At 31.0% G+C, this 27291-nt stretch overlaps 2 protein-coding genes across 2 annotated transcripts; both read left to right on the top strand.

Annotated features, from left to right (window-relative positions):
• Nucleotides 1–126: 126 nt before the first annotated feature.
• Nucleotides 127–12403, top strand: LOC134714898 (uncharacterized). The gene is made up of 9 exons (XM_063576593.1): nucleotides 127–320; nucleotides 1083–1154; nucleotides 2577–2903; nucleotides 4148–4186; nucleotides 4789–4893; nucleotides 5648–5678; nucleotides 7174–7346; nucleotides 8209–8388; nucleotides 11634–12403. Exons 2-9 carry the CDS (start codon nucleotides 1091–1093, stop codon nucleotides 11675–11677), a joined length of 963 nt encoding a protein of 320 aa, XP_063432663.1. The 5' UTR covers nucleotides 127–320; nucleotides 1083–1090; the 3' UTR covers nucleotides 11678–12403.
• Nucleotides 12404–15144: 2741 nt separating this feature from the next.
• LOC134713813 (uncharacterized) lies at nucleotides 15145–26755 on the top strand. Its single transcript, XM_063575090.1, has 9 exons — nucleotides 15145–15258; nucleotides 16101–16166; nucleotides 18868–19209; nucleotides 20407–20463; nucleotides 23382–23495; nucleotides 23842–23869; nucleotides 24510–24721; nucleotides 25577–25750; nucleotides 26188–26755. The coding sequence occupies exons 1-9, from the start codon at nucleotides 15228–15230 to the stop codon at nucleotides 26229–26231; spliced, it is 1068 nt and encodes a 355-aa protein (XP_063431160.1). The 5' UTR covers nucleotides 15145–15227; the 3' UTR covers nucleotides 26232–26755.
• Nucleotides 26756–27291: the final 536 nt, after the last annotated feature.

The raw sequence follows: 27291 nt of genomic DNA on the forward strand, positions 1-27291 counted from the left end.
TTGAAAGAGGTTCATGCAAACTAAAACGTCTGATTATATGAAAAATGAAGAGACTGTTTCAATAAAGCATAGGATTCTTTATTTATAACAGGAAACTATGACTAATAGATCGGTACAGTTTAAGGACACACTGGTCGGACACTTAATAACTACAAAGAACAAGTTTATGTTTTTTAAGTGTTGACTATCCTCACGACAGCCTGATGTACTCGTTGACAATCGGAAGAAATAACCCCATCTGTATCGATGGGTTTTCCGGTTACTGATCAGTTACTATTAACCTTCACACTTTGAATTACTAATATTATTATAAACTTAGGGTAAGTGTTCACATCTTTTCTATTCGTTTCTTTTAAAATTTTATATTGTTGGGGGAATTTATTGATCCTTGTGAAACGGTAGTTCTGTTTCTCCGTAATTTCTTCAAATATTCAAGAATTTTGTTGATGCTAATTTTATTTCTTTCAAATGCCATTGATCATCAATGTGACCATCAATTCTTGCTGTATAACAATTATTGACATAAATATAAATATAGAATAAGCCTTATGCTGTTTATTTCAAACTCTATAAAATTAACACAATGTATTGTTTCAACGAGAATTCGTAAGTTATTTTCATTAATTTTAAGTAAGTCTCTCAAATCATGCGACACGATGAGGAAAATACATAAGTTCTGGACGTATATTTAGCCTTTTATCATAGAGGCAGAACATTAAAACAAAAATAAACCGACAATAATAAAAAAGACAATGATATTGATATTGAATCAAGGAATATGGAAGAGTTTTTCGTTTAGTTTCTTAGAACAGCCGGCGGAGATGTAAAAATTTTGTTAGACTGACTTCAAATCCAATGATATACTTGGTGTTTGACATTTCCCATGCAGGAATGTCGACACAGAGGCAGTGAACTATAATCAAATGAAGCGCATAAAGAAAATACCCGTACCAAGTCAGGAATGAGACAGTTGTTATCTATTCGTTAGATGTGTTTCAGCTTTTGATTTGTCATTTGATAACGGACTTTCCGTTTTGAATGTTGTACAGCAGTAACAATTTACTGTTTCTAATGTGTTTCAGATTGCACAATGAAGATATCTTTACAGTTGTTGACCATCTTTGCTTTAGAATGTATTGTTTCAACGAGAATTCGTAAGTTATTTTCATTAAAGTTTGTCTCTCAAATCATGCGGCAAGATGGGGTAAATACATGTAAGTTCTGCACGTATATTAAGCCTTTAATCAAAAAAGCAGAATATTAAAACAAAAATTGAATTTGCAGAAAATAAAAGAATATACAAGTAAAAAGATGTGGTAGGATCGAGGGTAGGATTGCCAATGAGACAACTCTCTACAAGAAAACAAATGACACAGAAATTAACAAATATAGGTCACCATACGTTCTTCAACAATGAATTAAACCCATATAAACCGCATCGTCAGATTGTAAATGACATCTAAATGACAAATATAAAGCGTTCAGTGGCAAGCATTTCACGCATATTGATATTTAGGACGATACTAGTTATAACACATTTATTGATATTATTATAATTTTATTTACAACAGTCCCATATAATCGATCAACGAACATCAAGTAGAACACTACATGATGTTACTCACGCATTCCGGAGTGTGTTGATATAAAAAGAATACGCCACTTGACATTCAAGAAGCAACTTGTATAAATGTTTATTGTGAATTCATAATTTGAATGTATAATTTTAAATGTCTATAATTGTGACATATTGACTGAGTTTAAACTCGCATTGCGAATAAACAATGCATATAAGGAGAGTGACGTTAACACTGTCGACAAACCTCGTCCTGGCCTTGCGGTCATAAAACTTTCGAGCACAATTTTGGTACTCAGTCTCAAGAATCAACCAATCAAAATACTGAATTTCATGTTTCGAGCATGTTTTTTTTTGTGCTCCGAGCACTGAGCAAAATTTTATGACTTCAACCCCATCTCTCTACTTTTTAAACTTGACTTGACTTTACTTCATCACTCACGCAGCCAACTAACAAACGTGTAACAATAGGAACACACTATTTGAAGATATACAAAGAATACAAACCATGGTGACTATGAAAAAGAAAACGAAAACTACATTATTAAACAATCATTTCACAAATTGTTTGAATAAGTTTACTATAATAAACAGTGATAAATTGTTTTTCAACTTTTACATTACACAAGCATATATCATTTTTTGATAACATAGATATTTAGCAAAGTAAATAGGAATAAGTTTAGTATGTGTACGACTATTGAAAACTGACATCCAAAAAGGTAATAAATTCAGTGCCAATTTCTATATGACATAAGTTGCGCATTTTTTCTTCTTTGGGATGTTTGTCCAACTTCCGGTTTCTATGAGTATTTTTTGATTACAACACCTCCGTTTTGTTGATGGAGAGAATGGGATTCCCTGATTTGTTTGGTCACCTTTTTGGCTTCTAAATTCATATCAAGATTTGAACATTAGGAAAATGCTGTTGCTTTAATTTATATCAACGCTCGCTATCAATTACATCTGCATTTACATTATCTTCTTATTCTTTTTTTAGTTCCAGATTCCTGTAAAGTGAGGCGATCGATCGGTTGTAATACCTTAACTCAATGTTCCTTACATGTTACATTTCATTTGTCTAAGGCCCTTGTTAAAGGAGAGTACCTTATTTACTGGAGAATAAATGGTACCAAAACAAATAGTAATTTTACAGAAGTTGAATACAAAGGCCCGTGTATGTCTCGATCAGTTTGTGCAATGGAGGTGAAAGCTACATTAAAATTACCCCGTACTACTGAAGCCTATGGAATGTATACAGTGAAACTGTACAATGACAGGGAGCAAGTGCAGTGTTCTACACCTGTGTGTAAAAATTGTATCATAGGTCAGTATATCTACCTTATTGTATGAAGACGCCTTTTTGTGCAATAATTTTACTATATTTAACCACTGAATATAGCGATCCAATGGTTGTGTGTTGGTTATGTGTTTTGCCCTTGCAATTTTAGATATCGCTTTTTGTTCGACGAGATTTGAATAGAAGCTGTTAAAAGATTAAAGGCTCTAGCTCTGTCTTCTGTTTTTTTGCTTCTTAAACCACATGGACAAACAGATAAATCATATAGATATATGATTTTGAAAAGGGGTAGGTCTGTCAGAGGAAAACAACCGAATAACAGAAATACTAAAGTGCAACAAAAAATAAACGACACACAACATATAAAAAAGAAGAGGTGGTATGATTGCCAATGAGACAACTATCCACAAAAGACCAAAATGACACAAACATTAACAGTTATAGGTCACCGCCTTCAACAATGAGCAAAGCCCAAACCACAAGTCAGCTATAAAAGGCCACAAAAAGACAATGTAAAACAATTCAAACGAGAAAATTAACGGCCTTATTTATGTAAAAAAATGAACGAAAACAAATATGTAACACATAAACAAACGACAGCTACTGAATAACAGGCTCCTGACTTGGGACAGGCACATACATAAATAATGTGGCGGGGTTTAACAACCCTCCCCCTAACCTGGGACAGTGGTATAACAGTATAACATAAGAACGAACTATAAAAATCAGTTGAAAAAGGATTAACTCGTCAGATAGACAAAAAATACAAATGGACGTGGCCGGGTACTAATACATCCCGACACAAAAAGACAAAATGAACAGATCTGAGAGTACTCGCAGTTATCTGACAGCTAGTTCAACTAATAAACAAATCATGCATCTAAGACTGAACTATAATATACTATAAACTAAACTATGCATAGATACGAACTTTTTTGTAACAACTGTCATTTTCCTGACTTGGTAAATTTTATGATTATAAAATTAGCAAATGAAATGCTATTCCTTTTATATAATAAAAATATTCAGAAGATGGTCTTATCATTATAAACAAAGCAATTATAAAAGTGCAAAAAAGTAAAAATTAAATTATGTTAATTGGCAAAAAAAACAAGGCAATGAAACGACATCTTGATGTCATTCTAAATTTTTGTCATACAACCTACCATAGACGACCATACTTTAATTTGGTGTCCCATCATGAAGAATTAAACTCTGACATTCTATACAATGTAACATATCGTTATTTGCTTCTGTTATTTATTATTCAGACGATCAGCAAGAGGAAGAAGATCATACAGTATCTACTGGTATATACATTATATTATAATTTATGTGAAATACACGGTTGGTGACTAACATGTAGTGGTTAATTATGCTACAGTACTGCAAATCACAATCAATTCTAGAAACATATAGTACACTATAACAGTAAATCATCTTACAGTTTTACATAATTCTTTGTAATACAAGTATGCCACTTTACAATATAAATATTATTATTCTTGAATCGGTATCACTTGTCTTTTGTTGTTATGGAACAATGTAGTTGTTAGTCCTTGACGCCAATCTAATGAGTCAATCAACATGTTCGTTGTCTCAATAACATCAAATACAAAAATCACCCAACAAGCTAGCACAACTAGGAAACTAACCAATACTTCCAAGAGACAATTTAAATGCATATTGCTGCAGAGCAACTTAATGTAACAAACCTTACGGATTCATTTAAAAAGTATTGCTTGAATTGCTCAATTTACTAAAACATTGCTCTATATACTCGTTTCAATGGTTGTTATCTAGATATCACAATACTTATCTGCAACTACAGTACCTGACCTAAAAGTTTGTTTGCTATATAGTTCATATAGAAACGCATTTTATATGCATTTTTCTTTCATTTGTTTAACAGATACACCAAACAATATCTACATTTATATCTTCGCTGGTAGTGTTTTAATTTTGATGACAGTTATAATAGGTTGTACGATTGTATTACATGTAGTAAGGAAGACAGGTAAGAAATAAAACAATTACATATCATAGATTAGTTGTTTAAAATATCTTACAATCAAAAACTTGTTATATAAAAAAGTAATTATCAGTATTTTTATTACAGATAAAGTTTCCCTTTGATTTATATTTCTGTTACTAGCTCATACCGTTTTGGTTTCGATGAGTTTTGAATTTACATATACGATTACTATTGGGCTTTTTTTCTCGAGCAAACTCAATGAGACCTTTTTGCACTGGAATCGGTATCACATACTCCACGTTATCGTTTTACGATGGATACTTATTGAAAGAGATGGGAAGGTGGGCTTAAACAATAACGAGACTCAAACCGAACAACACAGTATAACTAGAAAAGACCGATAGTAACATTTGATATACGAAAGCTTATAATAATAATTTTATCATAGATACAAGGACACATATATATTGTACGCAAAACTCACGTTTCTTCTGTATTTGGGTACTTAAGATGACAAACACACAGAATGAAGTACATGTAAACTGATGTTTAGAATACCGAATTGTATATTTTATGAAAGAGCCCGTGTATTTGAAATATTTTGACATGATATCTGCACGTAATAGTTGATTGCACTTTTAAGCTTAGGTTATTCGCTAGTCACTTCACGTGAACAACTTTTGAATATGCAAAGCCACATTTCATAATGAGCAAATATTTGAAAACTTGTGTATTACAATCATAATTTATGTGTTTTTAACTGAAATACATGTGTTCAATCGTTATTCCTTTACAGCCGGGAGAAGACCTGTGCAGATTCCTACTAGGTATTGTATGCCTTTGTTTTCAAATAGAATGTATATATAAAAATTCAACAATGATACAAATCAGCCTCGAAAAGATATTCAATGTTCGGATAAAAAGTTTGAATAATGAATACATTTTTGGTAAGATAAGACACTAAAGTATCTGAAGATCGGTTATCACCATTTTATTAAAGGAGAGCATCACTACGATTTGGTTGTATTTTAAATAAAATTGAGAATGGAAATGGGGAATGTATCAAAGAGACAAGAACCCGACCATAGAAAAAACAACAGCAGAATTGCTTGGATTTACTTTTCAAACAATTCAGTTTTATATTTTCAAACTTAAAAGTATAATATTTTCAGACTTAAAAGTATAAAGTTTTCAGACTTAAAAGTATGATATTTTCAAACCTACAAGTATTATATTTTCAGACCTACAAGTATTATATAATTTCATACCTACAAGTAATGTATTTTCAGACCTAAAAGTATGATATTTTCAGACCTACAAGTATTATATTTTCAGACCTACAAGTGTTATATATATTTTCAGACCTACAAGTAATATATTTTCAGACCATCAAGTATTATATTTTCAGACCAACAAGTATTATATTTTCAGACCTATAAGTATTATATTTTCAAACCTACAAGTATTATATTTTCAGACCTACAAGTAATATATTTTCAGACCTACAAGTATTATATTTTCAGACCGTCAAGTATTACATTTTCAAACTTACTTTTCAGACTTACAAGTTTTATATTTTCAGACCTACAAGTTTTATATTTTCAGACCTACAAGTATTATATTTTCAGACTTACAAGTATTATATATTCAGACTTACAAGTATTATATATTCAGACTTACAAGTATAACATTTTCAGACTTAAAAGTATGATATTTTCAGACCTACAAGTATCATATGTTCAGACCTACAAGTATTATATTTTTAGACCTACAAGTATGATATTTACAGACCTACAAGTATGATATTTTCAGACCTACAAGTATTATATTTTTAGACCTACCTACAAGTATTATATTTTTAGACCTACAAGTATGATATTTTCAGACCTACAAGTATGATATTTTCAGACCTACAAGTATTATATTTTCAGACCTACAAGTATTATATTTTTAGACCTACAAGTATGATATTTTCAGACCTACAAGTATGATATTTTCAGACCTACAAGTATTATATTGTCAGACCTACAAGTATTATATTTTTAAACCTACAAGTATTATATTTTCAGATCTACAAGTTTTATATTTTCATACCTACAAGTATGATATTTTCAGACCTACAAGTATTATATTTTCAGACCTACAAGTATCATATTTTCAGATCTACAAGTTTTATATTTTCAAACCTACAAGTATGATATTTTCAGACCTACAAGTATTATATTTTCAGACTTAAAAGTATGATATTTTTAGACCTACAAGTATTATATTTTCAGACTTAAAAGTATGATATTTTTAGACCTACAAGTATTATATTTTCAGAACTACAAGTATTATATCTAATGATGAAGTATCAGCTGACGAGCCTTCAGTAGCTGTATCAAACCACACATATGCTTCTGTCCAATTAAGTGTTCCCAGTAGATACCAGGGTTTACTATCAAGAAACGTCAGTCGACACCACTACAATAACCCAAGGTTTCAAGATATTCAAGGTAATTTGAAGACAGTTGTTATGTTAGTTTTAATTAGGGAACTTTATAATGAAAGAGCAAGTTAGATGCGTTAAAAGCCGAACGGTTATTATGATTTTGACGCTCATAATGTGAAACAATGGCGGATTTATGTCAAATATTGAAATAGTCATTTTGCTTGCAAAAAACTGTATATCCCCCCTCGTATTGCTAAACGAAACTGTTTGTATTAAGCCGGTGAATGAAGTTATTTACAGTCCTATGTTTAAAATAATGTTCTGCGATATTTTGTGAATTTAATATAGTAATTCACATTAAATTCCTATGGTTTTTGTCAACAAGGATAAAAAGAAAATTTAAGGCGCGCTTGACCAATGCGACATTTGTAAAAAGATAGTAGTGACACAGAAGTTAATTTGGTACATTATTTCCCACTCACTAGCCGAAAATATTTTTCTTATATCTTACTTTCTCAATAAGTATCAACTTGATGCATTTATGTATGTCTGTTACATTGTGTTCCTCTAAGACTTTTAATTGATGTATTTCCCTTGGTTTTAGTTAGTTACCCGGATTTGCTTTCTCTTAATCTATTTATTACTTTTGAACTGCGATATACTACTGTTGCCTTTTTCTAATGGTGTTGGTTATTCCAAACTTAACTTTTTCTAAGGTATCTGTAAATTTTACGATAGTTAGTGTCGTGCGTTGTCTTTAATACTTTTTTTATTGTCTTTAGGAAACCCGTTCTTTTTGTAACATCGTTTGCTGTCTATCAATTCCCCCTTGATTCTAACATATATTTAAGTAATATTTAAATTTTTATTGACAGCATTGTATTTAAATAAGAATTGTACATTATCAGAAAATCTTATTTTTGTAGATGAGAGTCCAGGGGATTCAGCTTTTGCTTCGACGCTTACTATGTTAAGTTATGACCATAACGACGACGACCACCTGACAGAAAGAACAGAGGAACCACAACTGACGCGCATACCAATCAATATACTAGTATCAAGATTAGAGCAAATTCAAACTAACCAGAGTCTGCCAAATTTACTAGGTAAGGTTTTTCAAATTCTGTAACAATATACTACCGGCTATTACTATCCTCCATTCCAGTACTGACATATAAGTGAATTATATGACAGTTTTCGATGTTGTGTTTTCTGTACTATTATCTGTCTGTTTGTCTTTTTATTTTTAGCCATAGCGTTGTCAGTTTATTTTCAATCTATGAGTTTGACTGTCCCTCTGGTATCTTTCTACCCACTTTTGCAATAAATATTATCAACCAGATGACCGACACATGAACATGAACAAAGTAATGCCTAATTCACCATTTTACATACACTGTTTCTGTTTAAACAAACTAAATTTGTTGACTCATTGTTAAGTGCTGTAAAAGATGAAGAGGGCATGTTGTAAAGGTATAATTGGAGTTGTAGCATATCTATGAACAATTACATACTAACAATAATGATTTTCGTTTTACATCTTCAGCAATAAAGTGCCAATTAAAAGTCAATTGTTCATGAACAATTGATAGGTCTTTCCTTTTTTCTTTTATTAATTGCCTTCTTAATTAAAAAATATATGGTTTCTAAGGACTTTTATGTTTATAACAAGTGGTTGCTAAGGACAAAAATCATTCATAAGGATAAAAATATTACTGTTAGTATTAAAAATGTCATATGTACTATTCATAGTATTTAAAGTTAAAAAAATAAGTGATTGTTAAGGACTTATATGTCGTTGCTAGGGACAAAAATGTCATTTCCAGTATTAAAAATTTCATATTTATATTATCCATAGCCTTCTAAGTTCAAAAATATATGGTTGCTAAGGTGTTTCATGTCGTTGCTAGGGACTTGACCTCTGACCTTGACCTAACTTTGTAGATCTTCTTATGCTGATCATTATTGCAATTCAAAGTTTCTTTCTATCTCTAACCACTTTTGGGTTATAAGCAAACAATCATCATTTCGGACTTCAAAAACAGTTTTGGTGCCCTAGTTCCATAACAGTTGGTCCAATGATTTTAAACCCAACATAACAAATGTAGATCTCAACAAGACACACATTTCCTCCGTTACATTTTATCAGCCATCTTTTACGGTTATTTAGGAAATCCGATAACAAGCTAAGGTCAAAATCTAGGTCATGACCTTGACCTTTGACCTTAGGTCAATTTTTATGTGCATGTCAATTAATGATCATTGGTGATGATCCTAGGTGGCTACAATTTACAGTTTCTGAGTTTCAGTGGCCAACCGAAATTTGTTAATTTTCAAAGGGGCATAACCCTACCAATGAGTTGTTGAATCTTTTCGATTCAAATGTAACGAAGCACAAGGGTCTGTTCCTGAACAAATTCCACCCTTTGTTTTTTTTCTACCTATTATGGTTATGGAGTTAGAATGATAACAAGGTTTTTGGTGTTAGGGGAGATAACTCCTATAAGGGAAATGTTACGGGGTCGTGCCCTCACCACAAGATAGCTTTTGGTCAACCGATACTAAATACCTGATATCATTTCAACATGTCGCGTACTTTTTTTGGGAAATTTCGTTAAAGTTTGGCGGAAAGAATAATAATAATAATTAAAAACCAATTGTTCAGAGAACCATTGATGGTCTTTCCACCAGTAAGGATCTTTTTTTATATGAAAATATTAAAAATTTGGTTTTAAATGTCAATTGAACCGTCAAATGACAGCTTATTGAACGTTGATTCCAAAAATGTATGGTTTCTATGGAAAAAGATATAGATAAGGGAGATAATTGTTAACTTCCGGTTCAAATGACGTAATTTCCGGTATAGTTTGATAGTTTAATTGACACTGATTCCAAAAATATATGGTTCTTTATACTTTTACATTTATTTAGAACAAAAAATAGCTGCTTCCGGTAAACAAAAGGTCACTTCCGGTTGGCTTTTACAAGGTCACATTGCTTGCAACCTATTGCAAAAAGTCCCATGTCTTTATCATGTATACATATGAGGTAAAAGCAAAGGTCAAAATCTAGAACGTTAATTTTGCCAATGACCTTGAGCTCAATTTCAAGGTCATCAAATAAGGACCTCAAATCAAAAGACTTTAGTCCTCTACTTTATATTGTTTATGAGTTATATTACCATACATATGATATTAGATATAAAAAGGGGGAAAACTCACGTCAAATGACTCGTACCCTTTCGACTAAAATTTATGTGTTACTACATGTCGTAACTAACAATTTTATGAAAATATTTTGTCAATATCTTATATGATTTCTGAAAATAAGAGATAACAAGCCAAAATCAAAATTTTGATCATGACCTTGACCTTTGACCTTGAACTCATTTTCAATTTTTTGGACCAAGGACCTCAAAACAAAAGACCCTAGGCCTCTAACACTTATGGTTTTCCAGTTAAAATTGCATATCACTTATATCAAATATAAAAGGGGAAATAACTCTCATATGGAGTCTCCGGATAGCTTCGGTCAAAACAAATCAAATCATCCTGAGGATATAACAAGCAATTTGGTAAAATAAATTTGTCGGTTTCTTATACGGTTGCGAATATTAAGCGATCACAAGAAAAACAGTGTTCGGGGAGATAACTCTTACATTGAAAAGATTTTGGTTACGCGGTGTCAGTTTCAAAAGCGTATTAATTGCTCGATATCATATACCATATATCTAAGCGACATCTTGCGAAACAAAAAAATTGCGAAGGATCAAAAAGTTGGCGGAAGAAAAAAAATAATAATAATAATAATCAGAAGAAAACCAATAGGTCTTTCCACGGAAAAGTGGAAAGACCTAATAATAATAATAATCAGAAGAAATACAGTAAGGTCTTTCCTTATAGAAAAAGGAAAGACCTTAATAAATCTGCAAAAGTCTACACCAATCATTGCCATGAACAAATTGTTACTCGCAAATGTCTGCGTTTGAACTGATATATATATATTTATTAAAAAACAAATATATTGAACTCAAAATTAAAGATGTATTTTATCATGAACAGTTCAAAGGTTGAAATATATAAAACGGCAATGAAAGAAATCAATCCAAAATGGTATGAAGAAAAACCCAAATCCTAAAACTGAACAAATAGAAATAAGAATTGAGCCATACGAACCCAAACAAAACTGTTTTATAAGAAGTTTCTTTTTGTGGAGAACAAAACAAGGTTTCAGTATATATTATCGTCGGACAATATTTTCATTCAACCTTCGTGTTTCTTAATTTGTATTTATTGAACAGATTGTCTTCTACTCAAATTATTAACAAGAACATTTATGTTTTCGTTTTCAGTGCATGATTACCAGAATATCAGAAGAACAAGGAGACTTACATGATACTGTGACATCACAAGTTTTTGAACAAATCTGGAAGAGTAAAACACACTTTCATTTCGTAACGTGACATATTTTCTGTGATGCTATTGAAAGAAGGAATAACAGAGAATATTCAAAAGCTCACAGAAAAAAAAATATAGACCATATAATTCAGTGGTTGTCGTTTGTTGCTGTATATGATATTTGGTTTTCGTTTATTATTTTGTACATAATGCTGAATATGAGATATGGATTTTATCCATTTCAAAAGCCCGTACAGTGACCAATAGTTGTTTCTGTGTCATTTGGTCTCTTGTGGAGAGTTTCTCATTTGAGAGAATAGCACATCTTCTTATTTGCATATAACATTTAATAGTAAGAAACACAATCATTTGTATGCAAACATATGACAATTAATATGTTTTGACAAAATAAGTTATATATATATTTATATGCGTAAATTGAAGTGAACTTTTTAATTTATTTTTATTTTTACATTGTACTGATATTCATTAATCGTATTTTTCATACTTGTTTCTTATTCGTACTACTTGTGTTTTACCTTAAAAGAACCCTCCTAATGTATTTTATTTACTAGTACTATAGAAAAACTATGCTGTTTCAAAATAATAATAATACTATAACAAAACTGTTACATAGACCACAACATGTCAGAAACCTATCTATTTCAAATGCATTGTTTTAGGTTTTGCTATTGGCTCACAAATAAAGTTATAGATACCAAGATTGAAATTTTATATTTGCGCCTACAAAAGACTCATTTGTGACACATACAAAAGTAATAAAGGCCAAATCAATACGAAGTCGACGATCATAAAACGTTTCTAATGAAAATGAAGAAAAGTAAAACAATATACAATATTTATTATATGTAAAAGGAATTACAGCACATTGACCATACCAATCACAACCTTCCGATTCCACCAAAAAATATAAAGATATTTTTCAGCAACAACGAACGAAACATGACCATATCTGTATAATCTTTGAACCGACAGGCCTGAAACAAAAAAACTAAAAACCCGTTCACCCTCGTGATTCTACAGTCAACAGCTGCAGTAATTACCAGAATGGACAACTAACACTAGTGTTGCTCATGGACAAAAACAACATAGAAATTAGTACTCTCATTGACATACGGCTCACCAGAGTTAAAATCAACATAAAGATACGGCTCGCAGTATTTGATTCAATTATTGCCAAACAGTTCATATCAGTTGGTATTTTCAAGCATCATCGGTACACAGGAGTTGTTATCAATTCGTAGTAACAGATCTCGTTTTAATTGATATTCTCTTTTACAAACAATTAGTACGGGAATAAATTATGTAAACTAAAAGTTAATAAAGCTATCAACATCTGTAGTCGGTTTGTACTGTATATGAGGCTGTAAACTGTTGTGAGACGTTTCTAATAACGATCTCAACTACAAGTAAGCTTTTGAAAGGCATACTGAAAAAACACTGTTAACTATAGTCAAACCTTTTGAACCAAAAGAAAATTGAATGAGTACTTTGGAATTCCTGATGACCAATACTGAAAATCTACCAGTTCACTTCGAAGATGTTCATGATAACTCCTCTCCTTTCTGCTTATTGTAACAGTACATAGGACTATCATTATCAGTGTTACCTCTCTGGATATTTAAGTAATTATTAACCGGTTTCATCAGTACATTGAATTGTGCTTTAAAGTTATGTTTCAAAGTAGAACAGATTTGACTTGGCTTTTTGATCACATAAACGGTACCAATTTTCTGCACCAGATGCGCATTTCGACAATCAATGTCTCTGATGTAATGCTCGAGGCTTTACATTTTGAAACTCCAAAGATTATTAATACGCGAAGAGCAATAAACAACAAAAAAAGGACAAAAAAGTATAGCCAAAGCTTGGCAGGGAATCAGAGCTTTGCATGAATGAGATTTATTTCTTAGTTTATTAATAATTTCCCAAATTTTGTAACAGAATATTTTAATAACACACAATCCTTAATTTCAAGCCAGTACCTAAATACTGGGTACAAGGCTGGTTATACCCTTTGGAGTTATTAGTCAAAGAGCAGAGGTTTTTTTACCTAATTGTAGAAATACCATAAACGGTACCATTTGATCTGCACCAGATGAGCATTTCGACAATAAGTGTATTTTCAGTTATGCTCGAGGCAAACATATTTGAAAGTCCAAAGCTTATTATAACACAAAGGGCTATAAACAAAAAAAAAGACAAAAAGATATAGCCAAAGATGGGCATAGAATCAGAGCATTGAACGTAGGAAACACACTTTCATCTTAGATAATTTCCACAATATTTTAATAACACACAATCCGTATGCAGTCGTGTTGTGTGTTTTATAAAATTGTGTTGTGTGTTGTGTATCTTATCAGTTCTAGTAATTTAAAACTAACACAGAATAGGCTCATCCAAAGTGTGGAGGCACTGAGTATATGTTAAACCTAATAATTAAGTCCATCTATAGAGATACAAATTAAATTCTCTCTATGTTGCGGCATATAATGATTACCATAAAGAGTTATATTAAGTGAATGGCAATCAGAAGGTCATCGATCATCAAACAGTCACGTTTAGAGGGTAACATAATGACGCGGATACGCTAATTTTGTGGTACACCACAATTGACTCATTTTGTCCTCGTTAATCACTGATCAAAGAATGATACTATGATCATTGATTTCTTTTAAATACCAACAACAACGCGCGAATGTCAGGAGAGAAAGCAACATCTCCCTATACGTCTAAATCACATCAACTCATTGATAGATTGAAAGAAATGAACAGCACCATAATAGATATAACAATAAGACATACCAATGAAAATTCACAAATACAACACCAGTTACCATGAAAAAAATAGCATGAATTCAATATCATGATGAATATGTGCCAGTTTAAGAATGTATTTGTTTCTCTTTCTTTTTTTTTTTTTTTTTTTTTTTTTTTTTAAAGTAAACGTCTTCGGATAAGACAGAAACACTTTAAAATAATTACCACTGTATACTATTTTTCACCAATGTTCATTTTTGAGATTTTTACACCAAAACTATTTAGGAAACAGCAGTTTTAATCTGACAAGTTGATAGAGAAGATACAAATCAGTGTGACAAAACAAACAAATGATGAGGAAATCGCATAAACACCAAAAAGGATTTGAATACAGATGTCCATGCCTCAATATGTAAGATTATCACGGTGAACAGGAACAGTTTTCCATTCCATGGTTTCATTGCTTATTGTAGCATTACAGTTACTAATTTCTGTTTATGAATTCATCTTATATAAGTAACAGACATAATCACTAAAATATTCTAATTACACAAATAGATTAAAAACATCGGCTTTGACGTAGAATACAAGTAACCTATTTTTCTAAGTGTCTATACTATTCATTTATAAAATGTGTGAAGTGTGTTCTTTAGATTTGTCATGTATAAGCGTGTTTGAAAGCACTTCATATTCAGAGACAGTCGGAAAAAAGATTTTTTTCAGTGATAGGCTTTCCGGTGGTATAATATATAATAATGTAAAAACAAATGAAAGGCAGATATAAAATTGCTGATCAGGGTAAGATTGAATTAACAATTTTTCGTATTTAATATTTAATATAACACTATTAAATTTCATTATCAATCACACTTTACAATTATACAATTTATTAAAAAAAACCTTTTATTTATTAAAAAAGCACTATTTAAAGATTAAGACACGAAGGACCCAACTCCCTTAATCAAAGTGAACCTTAAAAGTACTGGGTTATTCTTTTGATAGAAATAATTCGTTTCTATACATGTTAGCGTGTGTATTTTTGTTCACTCCATTGTTACTGTTGTTCGTTTGTTTTCCACTTCTACTTGATGTGTTTCCATAGGATTAAGTTATAGATTTATGACATTTTAACACCGGTATACTACTGTTACCTTTATTTTATAAATGCAAATCAAGGAGGATAAAAAATAATATACGACAATAAAATCAGCATTATATATCTTAAGATGAATTTTCGAAGATTTTATAAAAACTATTTTAAAGCATTGAGTATCAGTTGATATTTGATGGAATTGCCATTTGTCATTCAACAAATATTATCAATGTAAATGAAATTGTCTTTGGTATGAACACACAGATGGAGTTAACGTCAAATTGTTTTTACATAAAACATCAACGAATAAGAATCTAATATAGTGCCTCTATTTGAGGTTGAATGTACACTTAAGATCATCTTTATTTATCGAGTTCATTTAGGAGTCGTTTATGTATAATCATATCCGTTCTTTTTTCTATTTTACGAAATTAAAAAAAAATATGATTAATCAATCAGAAAAATTCATACGCATTTGGAGCATCCAACACGCCTTGATATTTTATTTTTCTGTATGACAATAAATTCATTGACAATTATATTTTAGTTCATATAATGAAGACATTTTTGATAATGTCCATTGTTTTTGCATTGGAGTTTCCAGATTTCTCATGTAAGTAAATATATGCAATTTGTTGTAATATTATGATACTGGTAAACTGAATTTAAATATTAAAATACTCGTAACATATGGGACAGAAAAACTCATAATACAAAACCATATAAATCTTAAATGATATATAATCTTTACAATCATCTGACCATTTACAACTATCTTAATTTGCTAATTTGTAAACCAATCTATTTAATTATGTATCAGAAAAAAAGGTTAAAAATTATCTTTTATCAAATACATCTCAAACATGTAATCTATATCATAGGTACTATCCAATACAATAATATAATATGAATCACAGTTTACGTTTTTGGAATTCTGGAGTTCTTTCCGCATTTTTGCACATGTTTTTGTTATGTTTTTCTATGCATTTGCTTTTTAATATTTTTTGTCTTTTTGTCTGTTATTCTTTTGCCATGGTATGACAAGCTCTCTTCAGCTGATAGTGTTTTTTTTTGTAAAGAACAAAAATCAGTGCATACTTCATGTTTAAAAGAAAGCAATTATAATTGTTGCAACTTTTCAATTAAATATATAGTGTGTACAAAGTTTTATAAAAAATCACTTAACCAATTGACATCCTGATGCCCCTAAGTATATTGCTTGCCATCACTTCCTTGTCTATACAAATACAATGAAAGATACCGTGTTTTCTGTGGTAAAAGATAAGTATATTTACTTCCTGTTCATTATGATTATTTGATAAAAATAATTGTAACGTGAACATGATAATTCAATACAAAATCCTGTTACAAAACAAATAGTGCATTATACCTAAACCAATAACTAGTGTTATAGTAAGGGATTTATCAAATGTCATAGACTCAAGTAGTTGTAAACGAATCGGCCAATTAAACCCTTCAAATCATTCTACATCTGAACATTTAAAAATCTAAATGCCTATTACATACATATAAATAGTAGCTTTTGCATTAAAATCTTCAGCTTCCCCGATTCAAAGACTCCTTTGGGACTGTCGATTTCGAAAGCTTTTAGTTTGTGCTTAAGAATAAAAATCTGTTCTCTGAACACTATACATGATAATTAACTTCGAGTTCATTCATAATTCAACATTGTTCTAATTAATTCGCCCCTTGCATTGATGTTTTGTGTTTGTGTTGGTTTTTTTTTTTAATTTAAATTACCTTTTAAATCATTTTTGTAATGTCTCTAAGCCACAAGAAAAGATAACGTTTTCATTTTTGTTTAAATTTTAAATGTTAATTTGACATATATCAATGCTACATCTTTCAAACTTTTGAATTCTTAAATACTTTGAGATATATCATATTCGAATTATCATTTCTTTTTTTCGATGTTTTTTTTTAATAAATCTGATTGACTATGACAACTTTCATACACATTAAGCAACTCCCAAAGCAGATATTATGTTTAATTTGTTATCTTTATCACATATTAGATATTGTCGGCTCTTGGGCTTATAAGAGGTCTGCTATGAAAAATGCAAATTTATAATCTATATGTATAAATTGCATCAAAAGTCAACATTTGTATTATATCATAGCATTAGATTTGTTTGGAATATTGGTCTACATAAGTTTCCTATTACTTTTTATAGCTTATTGTTAGCTGTAAAGTTGCTCATTATTGAAGTCATTATTGTGCAATGACTTGTTGGTATTTAACAAATAACTAAAGGATAATAACTTGAATTCGAGAAATAAAAAGACTTAAATTAATCAACCTTTACACATCTGACATACTTTCTGTCATTGTCTTAAAATCTCAAATATATTTGATAACTTAAATTATTGCTACAATTTGACCCTGTATGAATCTTAATCTAGTAGTTAACTTTGGGTATGTTTTGTTTTGTAAAAAGTAAATCCACAAAAATACTGAATTCGGGGGAAGTTAAAGAAAGTCCCTAATCAAATGTCAAAATCAAAATCTCAAACACATCAAACGAATGGAAATAATAGAGAGCCTTAGATATTTGTTATTATCATACCTTATTTTAGCATCCACTTATAAAGTAATTGAGATATTACCGTATGTTTCTTCATTCCCAACATGACGAATATTACCTATTCAGGAGGCAGATGTCGTGTATACAAAAAAATATTTGTTTTTTTGAGCACAGGCAAATAACTGTTAGGAAAAATGTACGTAGCCAAATAAGCTGTTTGGGAGTATCCGCGAATTAAAAATACCTATTTTGCAAATCGGTGCATTTTTTTAAGTCAAAATTAAATTTGCATGTAGGGTCATCAAGTATATCGACATCTGCAAAATATGGTGGCCGACTAAAGAATTTGCCAAACAATACCTATTTCGTTCTCTTATTTGTAATTCAGTATACTAATACAGTTACAGCCTTCATGAAAAGGTAGTATTCAAAATTATTGAATCTCGAAAAGGTGTTTCCCCTTAATCCTACAGACCTCGATGAAAACTACGTTTCATCTTTTATATAATTTTGAATGTTAATTAACTTTTCATTATTGTATGTTGCTGACGTACATATTGTTTAAAACATCTCACATGAACAACTTTAATCCTGGAAAGAGGACACACTAATTGTATGAATATTCTAGGTAAACAAAGAGTTGTTTTTATATAAGCAGTATTTTATTTCCTGAAATGAATAAAATATCAAATTTGTTAACATAAAAACATTATGAGAAGAGGTTGTCTTGTTCAATTTGAATGTATTAACAGATACATTTTTTTTCAGCTTCGAATTGTTGCCAGTTAAAACAAACTGAAAGATGTAGCTTTTTACAAGACATCAATTGCAGTTTGACTTTTACATTTTGTTCATCGCAGATTGTTTACAATCTTAATATTGTATGGTTCCATGAAGGTGTTATGATTCACCCAAACGAGGGCTTTACGACTACTCCTTCCAAATTTGTTGTTCCTGTAACGTCAGAATGTATACAAATTGTTAATTCAGTGTTAGTGTTCCCAGTATCATTTCTGCCAAGTGATTACGGTAACTATACTGCAAAGGTTAGAGGAACAACAGGAGAAGTAACCAAATGCTCAACAACTGTATGTGAAGGCTGCAGAATTCGTAAGTCAGTAATACTTCATGTTTAAACGCACGTCTGGCGTATATACTAAATTTGGTCCTGGTATCTATGATGAGTTTATTTAAGTCACCGCACACTTTATCTAGTTCAGCTGTTCTCGTTCCACTTTTGAAATAGTCTTACTACTCTGAAAGTATCACTGAGCTTTTTAACTAGGGATTGACAGCAACCGACTATTGTCGTCCTTTCAACGACATAATTGTTGTTGAATAAAAGAAGGCAAATCAAACAGATATGATAGTTATCAACAGTACCAGGATTATAATTTAGTACGCCAGACGCGCGTTTCGTTTACATGAGACTCATCAGTGACGCTCATATCGAAATGTTTATAAAGCCAAACAAGTACATAGTTAAAGAGCCTTGAGGACCAAAATTCTTAAAAGTTGTGCCAAATACGGCTAAGGTAATCTCTGCCTGGATTAAGAAAATCCATAGTTTTTTGAAAAATCAAAGTTTTGTTAACGGTAAATTTATAAAATTGACCACATTATTGATATATATGTCAACACCGAAATGTTGACTTCTGGGCTGGTGATACCCTCGGGTACGAAACGTCCACCAGCAGTGGTTTAAATAGTTATCAAAGGTACCAGGGTTATCATTAAGTACGCCAGACGCGCGTTTTGTCTACATAAGACAGGCATAGATAATGTACCATGAAGATATAGGTTGAGAGAATGAAGAAATAACTTGAAATGATCCAATAAAGAACATTTTTCAATAAGGTCAGGCTTTAAGGTTTTATTTCACAAACTGATGTGTTATTGATTAATAAAATATGAATTTCGATTAACTACTAATGCCTATAAAACTTATGGATATCCGAACTTTTTAAAAGTACATACGCTTGTATTTCGACCACTGACATTGGTTATGCTTCTTGAGGACTTATAGTCTATGCAAGAATTGTCTGCCAAGTCTCAAATATCAGTATTTGCACTATTCAGTATGACGGTTTTGTTTTAGTACAAAATATATGGTATTTTATTTTATAAAGTTGTAACATTTTCAGACAAAGTCGATTTGCATGGCTGTTTCGTTTGAGGCCTTCAGATTTGGTGCTTATAACCGTTATATATAACAATGTTGTCTTGAAACAGATATATACATATATAAATTTAGATTTTCATCTTAGAAGACATTTTAGATTAGTGATGAATTTAAACTGTTTTCAGGACATCAACTCTGCCAAGAGAAGAAAAAGAATGACATTGCAATTCCCAAATCCCCAGGTATGTATACAAATTTGCTTGACACTAATTATCGGAACATAAATATACATTTTTTTATTTGCTCTTTCATATCATTCTGAAAGATTCATACATCTTTCATTTTCGTCAGTACTTATAATTAAATAAAAAAAATATGTCATCAATTTTTATAAAAAAATCTAATCTATATAACATTTTGCATTGCCAATTGGTTTTGCCAAAACATTATTAATCTTCGGTTTGATTTTACTAAAAAAATTTAAATTGTAAAGTACATTTTACTCTAAATTTCACATTCAACACATTCAACGTAAAAATCAAAAGAAAGAAACACGGATTCCAAATGATAAATAAAGGCAACAGTAGTATACCGCTGTTCATTAGTCATAAATCGATTGAGACAAAAACAAATCCGGGTAAAAAACTAAAACTGAGGAAAACACATCAACTATAAGAGGAGAACAACGAAACAACAGAATCAATGAAGTAAAACACAAAACATCTATTTCTTTGCATTGAAAAATACTTTTGATTCTGTGCATCACTTTCTTTCAATATTTCAATACAACCATTTTGAATCCCTCTCTCTATGAATCTGTTCAGCAGCTGAAGTTCGTTAAAGTAAAAATGAAATAAATTTTTGATTCTAATAAAACTTTCATATTTTTATGTTTATGTAATTATTTTCAGGCTAAAATATTCTTTCTCGCATATTAACAATAGCCATAACATTCACCACAATAAAACATTTCCTTTCATTATAAAGATTAAACAGAAAAAAAAGTTTTCATATTATGAAAATTCAATATTTATTTACAACGGTCCACAAATTAAGTGTTCTATTATTTAATGTTCAGAATGTTAAACACATTTGTTTTTACAAAAACTAAATTATATGCTGAGTTAGGTTTTTATAATGTATAGTTGTTACTTATCATTTTTATATTGTATAATAAATATGATGAGCATACTCTTCCTTGGTTAATTTGTGCTTAACTTAGGAGTCTTATGTAGACGAAACAAGCGTCACAATGATACGACAAGTATTTTTGTCATAGATAAAATCTAAATCGTTCATCTGTGGCAGAACCAGGTTAATTACACTAGTAATCATTTCATGCCTGAAAACAAATTTCATTGGTTGCGTCCGGGTCGATTCTTCAAAAGAAGGACATATCGTTCTGAAAGAAATTAACTGCTAATAAGTATATAATTCAAATTAGACATTGATTGTGGATTATCGAGAAACAGAGCATCATCTATATAATTTATTTTAACTCCTTCTCTTCATACTGTGAAAGTATCCAGCTAAATGTGCATCCATGTTTGAATGAAAATCACCTATTACAATTTAGTTCGTAATTCTTTGATTAGAGACTTTCATTTGGACTTTTAAACTTTTTTTGAATAACCGTCATGGATGAGTATTTTGTAGACGAAACACGCGTCTGTTGCAAATAAAAAAATTCAATCCTGGTATCTATGACGAGTTTATTGGATACAATATACCTGTTCTTGTAATTATATTCACTCATAAGTCTGATGAAGACAAACGAATTGCATAGCTTTGCACGTAGCTGATTTGATTAAAATAGGAGAATCACAAAGAAGTGTTTCCCTTATTGTTATTGTTATTAGTTATCAAAAGTACCAGGATTATAATTTTATACGCCAGACGCGCGTTTCGTCTACATAAGACTCATCAGTGACGCTCAGATCAAAATAGTTAAAAAGCCAAATAAATACAAAGTCGAAGAGCATTGAAGATCCAAAATTCCATAAATTTGTGCCAAATATGGCTAAGGTAATCTACTCCTGGGGTAAGAACATCCTTCGTTTTTCGAAAAAGTTTTGTTAACAGAAAATTTATTAAAATGACCATAGATTCTTTGACTATTAATGACGTTAAAATACTAAATCACTGTGATGTGTTTTAGTCGATTTTAGTCTCTGATGCATGATTTTTTACTATTAATTGGTTTCGGCTTTTAACTAGCTGTCAGTAACTGCGAGTACTCTCAAATCGTATTTTCTTGTTAATTCGACCTGTTGATACTGTTTATAATGCTTTTTTGTTATTTTTTATTTATATGGATCTTATCTGTACACCAGCTTTGATTATTTGTAATATCTTCAATTTTTCACTTATTCTTACAACATTTGTATAAACTTCAAGATGATAAAAAACCGGTTTTTCTACAGTGAAGATTGATTGGTTAAATATTTCTCAGTGTGTTTGAATTTGTTTGTTAGCTTTTTGGTCATGAATGTTTGTCTCTAATATTTAATTAACTGTGCATTTGTATTCAGATATCGCAGATCAAATTTATTCGTTCATTGTGTAATCATACGTTTTTTGATTGAGTTAAGTCTGCCAATTGATATTTTATCGTATGTTTTTCTATGTGGTGATGTTATGCTATTGTTTCAGAAAAAGGGAGAAGGTTTGGATCCATTAAAACGTTTAATCTCGCTGCAAATGTTTGCACCTGTCCTAAGTCAGGAATCTGATGTACAATAGTTGTCGTTTGTTTATGTAATATATACGTGTTTCTCGTTTCTCGTTTTGTTTATATAGATTAGACCGTTGGTGTTCCCGTTTGAATGGTTTTACACTAGTAATTTTGGGGCCCTTTATAGCTTGTTGTTCGGTGTGAGCCAAGGCTCCGTGTTGAAGGCCGTACTTTAACCTATAATGGTTTACTTTTTAAATTGTTATTTGGATGGAGAGTTGTCTCATTGGCACTCACACCACATCTTCCTATATCTATAGAATTCATATTCATGTCAACACCGAAGTGCTGACTACTGGGCTGGTGATACCCTCGGGGACGAAACGTCCACCAGCAGTGGCATCTTATCGATTTTATTTACATATCAGAAGACAAAATTTTATTTTACAAGTCTATCACATGTGAATGTTGTAAATATACTTACAGGAAAAGACGATAGCTGGGGCAACATGTATATATTTATATCTGCTGGTGTCGCTGCCTTTTTAATGTTATCAATTATTGCTTCAACTGCAGTTATTGTACATTGCAAGAGAAGAGGTAACGTCTTTCATTTACAAAAACATGTTCTAGTTAAAAGACGTTTTGTATTTAATTAGCTGTTGTTTTAATTTCTTAGATACACCAAAAACAAAACATGAACTATTTTTGGCAATACTTCAAGACGTCAAACAAAGATAATAGGCAACTACGAAAAGAACATTTTTTTGTTTCTAAATTCTTTTCTAATTAAAAATGATGAATGATTCCATATATGATTCATGCATTAGCATTAATGAAAATACGTGCTTTTGAATAGCGTTTGTATAGTTTTTATAGAAACGATTTTGTTTTTGAAACTATTTAAATGCCTTTTTTTAATTTTAAAGTGATATTTTGTTTAAAGGAAAGAGAAAAAGAAACAGAGCTGTGAGGTATAATATACTATCAAAAATGTATAGCTATGACCATTGTTTTATGTTGCATTCTTCTGAATGTTTATAAAACAAATTGACATTTAATGAATTAATCGAGCAATTAATATATGAGCATTCAAATTGTATTATGTGTAATTCGACTTCGAACACTGTAAGCCCATTGTGAATCGCATACGTTATTTTACAAATAAAACATGTTCAATAATGACTATCCAGTTATGAAATATAATCAGGAATACGAAGATGTGGGATGAGTGCCAATAAAACAAATCTCCATCCAGGTCACAGTTTGTAAAGTAAACAATTACAGGTAAAGTACGGTCTTCAACACAAAGCCTTGGCCCACACAGAACAACAAGCTATAGAAGCACCCAAAATCAATAGTTTGAACATTTAAAGATCTTTCATCCAACAAGTTTTCAAATATACTGGTTCTCTGTCCTTTATCTGTATGTTGCAAGGGAGAGGACCAGCCTTGTTTTCAAACTGTTCACCAAATTCTTTATTTTATAGAGTTCCCCTTGTACTCCTCTGATCTAGATAGAATCATATACGATTAATTAGCATGTTTACAAAACAACTACCTTTACAACTTGTCTTATTAGCCATTCGATTTTTTTTTTAAATTTCCTTTTAGGCAGAATCAGATAGAGTCAGAAACAAATATATCAACAGATGACCTTTCAGATCACACATACATCTCCGTCGACTTAAGTGTCCCAAGCAGGTATATGGGATTACAGAGAACAAATCCAAACAATCGTTCTAACATACATCACACATACCAAAACAGAGCTATATTTGAGGATTTATCGATTCATAATGGTCTTTCAACAGACGACCTACACTGTAAGTTGATTTGTGTCAACATCGTCATTATCATTATTAAAATCTGTACTTTCATTTAGTTTAAACGACATTGCTACTCCGTCTTATTGCAGTATTTGCTAGTTGTCTGAACATTTTGAGCCGGCTAAATGTTCAAGAGCAACATTCCCTTTCAAACACGTACATTAAGTTCTTGAAAAGACCATAAAGAGTTGGTTATAGGATATAGCTGTACTCTGTGTATATAGTGTTCATCGAAATATTTAAAAAAGAAAAAAAAAAGAAAAGAGAAAAAAGAGGGACGAAAGATACCAGAGTGGCAGTCAAACTCATAGATTAAAAATAAACTGAAAACGCCTTGGCTAAAAATAAAAAGACAACAAGACAAATAATAGTATATAAGACACAACATAGAAAACTAAAGAATAAGCATTACAAATTCCATCAAAACCTGTTGATCTCAGGTGCTGCGGAAGGGTAAGCAGATCCTGCTCCACATGTGGCACCTGTTGTGTTTTTATAAATTCGATAAATAGATAATTCCGTAGGTCACATTCGTTAAAAGGGAAGGGTATTGTAGTAAAGACATAAGGAACATATCCGATATCATCTGTGAAACGGTAATTCCATAAAGGTCAATTCGTGATGGCGTATGTAAAATTTACGAAGGGACGATTTTAACTTCACCATTCGGATCTCTTGGTTTAATAGCTTCCTTGTGAGCAGTAATTTTCCATGATATAAAAGTATTCTCCTGAAAGTTATAATTTTTGTTTCATTTGGTCTTTTGTGGATAGACCATTGACAACCATACCATATCTTCTTTTACATATTTACAGCCTCGTTTTCATTTCAATTATCGCAATTTTGTTTTAGATGAAAGGCCTTTTGTACCACCTCATGTTTCCGGTATCCCTAGACTAGAGAACACTAATCATTATGATAGCGTTACAGAAGATCATTTTCTGGAAGCCATTGCACGTTTTGATGGAGGTCATTCAGCATCTAGTGCAGTCCAAACCCATCCACAAAGTATACTCAATGTAAAAGGTAAGACGCTTTATTCTGATTTTGTTTTCTTCAGAGCTTAAAATATATTTTGAAAGAAAAACTTTGACATCAAAAATGGTACTTTAAAAGATTATATATGTGTGTGTTGTACTGTTCATCAAACGTATGAATAAGTTACCAAACGTTAAATGATAAGAATAAAATTGAGAACGGAAACGGGGAATTTGTCAAAGCGACAACAACCCGACCACGAAGCAGACAACAACCGAAGTTCACCAATAGGTCTTCAATGTAGCGTGAAACGCCCGCACCCGAAGGCGTCCTTCAGCTGGCCTTAAAAAATATGTATACTTAGTTCAGTGATAGTGGACATCAAACTAAACTTCGAATTATACACAAGAAACTAAAATTAAAAATCATACAAGACTAACAAATACTAGATACTTTTTTTATAATATTTCATTTCTTAATTGCAGTGAACGATTATCAAAATATAAGAAGAATAAAGAGATTGTCTTGACAAAAGGTCAAATAATAACTGTACATACGTTTTACATAATGGTGTACATGCTTTATTAGTGATTGTGTATATAGGTTAATGATGATGGTGTACAAACCTTATAAATGATGGTTTTCATGCGTTATTGGTGATGATATACATATGTTTTTAGTAATGGTGTACATGCGTTATTGGTTATGATGTAATACGTTATTTTTGATGGTAAACATGCGTTATTGATGATTGTGTTCACATATTATAAGTGAAAGTGTACATTCTTTAATAGTGAAACTGTATAAGCACCTACATACGTTATATCAATTGGAAACACATGTTATAAGCAGTAGCATACATACGTTATAAGTGATGAAAACTTACGTTACAATCGATGATATACATACGTTACATGGTATTGTATACATACGTTATAAATGATGAGCATAAATATCTTATAAAGGATGGTCTATATACGTTATAGATAAAGATGTACACACGGCAACAGATTCGGTATGAATGCGTTATAATTGAAGGTATATATACGTTATGATGGATACTATATAAGCGTTATAATAGTTTGTGTAAATACATTTGTACAATTTATTTAAACATTTTGATTTTTTTCTTAACGAAAAGATTATTCAGAAATGCAGGCTAATAATTCATTTAACCAATGTAAGTTGCTTGTTTAACCTTATTGAAATGCAATCCTATTCGGAATTTTTCAAAAACCTTTGAAGGCCGTACTTTAACCTATAATGGTATTACTTTTTAAATTGTTATTTGGATGGAGAATTGTCTCATTGGCACTCACACCACATCTTCCTATATCTACTTATCAGCATTTCATTTTTAAATCAAATCTATGTTTCTAACATTTACTTTGATTTCACATTAAAAAAAACACAAGATTCTTAACCGTGGTACTGGTACCTTAGCATGTAATATACCAATTAGGAAATATAAAAACTAAAAGCCTGCATTCAATCATGGCATAAAGCATTTTCTATTAGCAACAATTTGGCGAGAAAATAGTACATTAGGTTGTGTAATCCTTTAGAAAACAGGATAGTTAGTTGAAATA

Source organism: Mytilus trossulus, chromosome 4 (assembly GCF_036588685.1).
Source record: "Mytilus trossulus isolate FHL-02 chromosome 4, PNRI_Mtr1.1.1.hap1, whole genome shotgun sequence".
Taxonomy (NCBI): Eukaryota; Metazoa; Mollusca; class Bivalvia; order Mytilida; family Mytilidae; genus Mytilus; species Mytilus trossulus.

Bases quoted from the DNA above. Each gene is read 5' to 3' on its own strand.
- LOC134714898 (XM_063576593.1), top strand. From the start codon at position 1,091: ATGAAGATATCTTTACAGTTGTTGACCATCTTTGCTTTAGAATGTATT. The intron at 4,187-4,788 runs GTATATACATTA...TTTGTTTAACAG, and splicing joins AGATCATACAGTATCTACTG to ATACACCAAACAATATCTAC. The intron at 4,894-5,647 runs GTAAGAAATAAA...ATTCCTTTACAG, and splicing joins ACATGTAGTAAGGAAGACAG to CCGGGAGAAGACCTGTGCAG.
- LOC134713813 (XM_063575090.1), top strand. From the start codon at position 15,228: ATGAAAGGCAGATATAAAATTGCTGATCAGG. The intron at 20,464-23,381 runs GTATGTATACAA...ATATACTTACAG, and splicing joins TGCAATTCCCAAATCCCCAG to GAAAAGACGATAGCTGGGGC. The intron at 24,722-25,576 runs GTAAGTTGATTT...ATTTTGTTTTAG, and splicing joins TTCAACAGACGACCTACACT to ATGAAAGGCCTTTTGTACCA.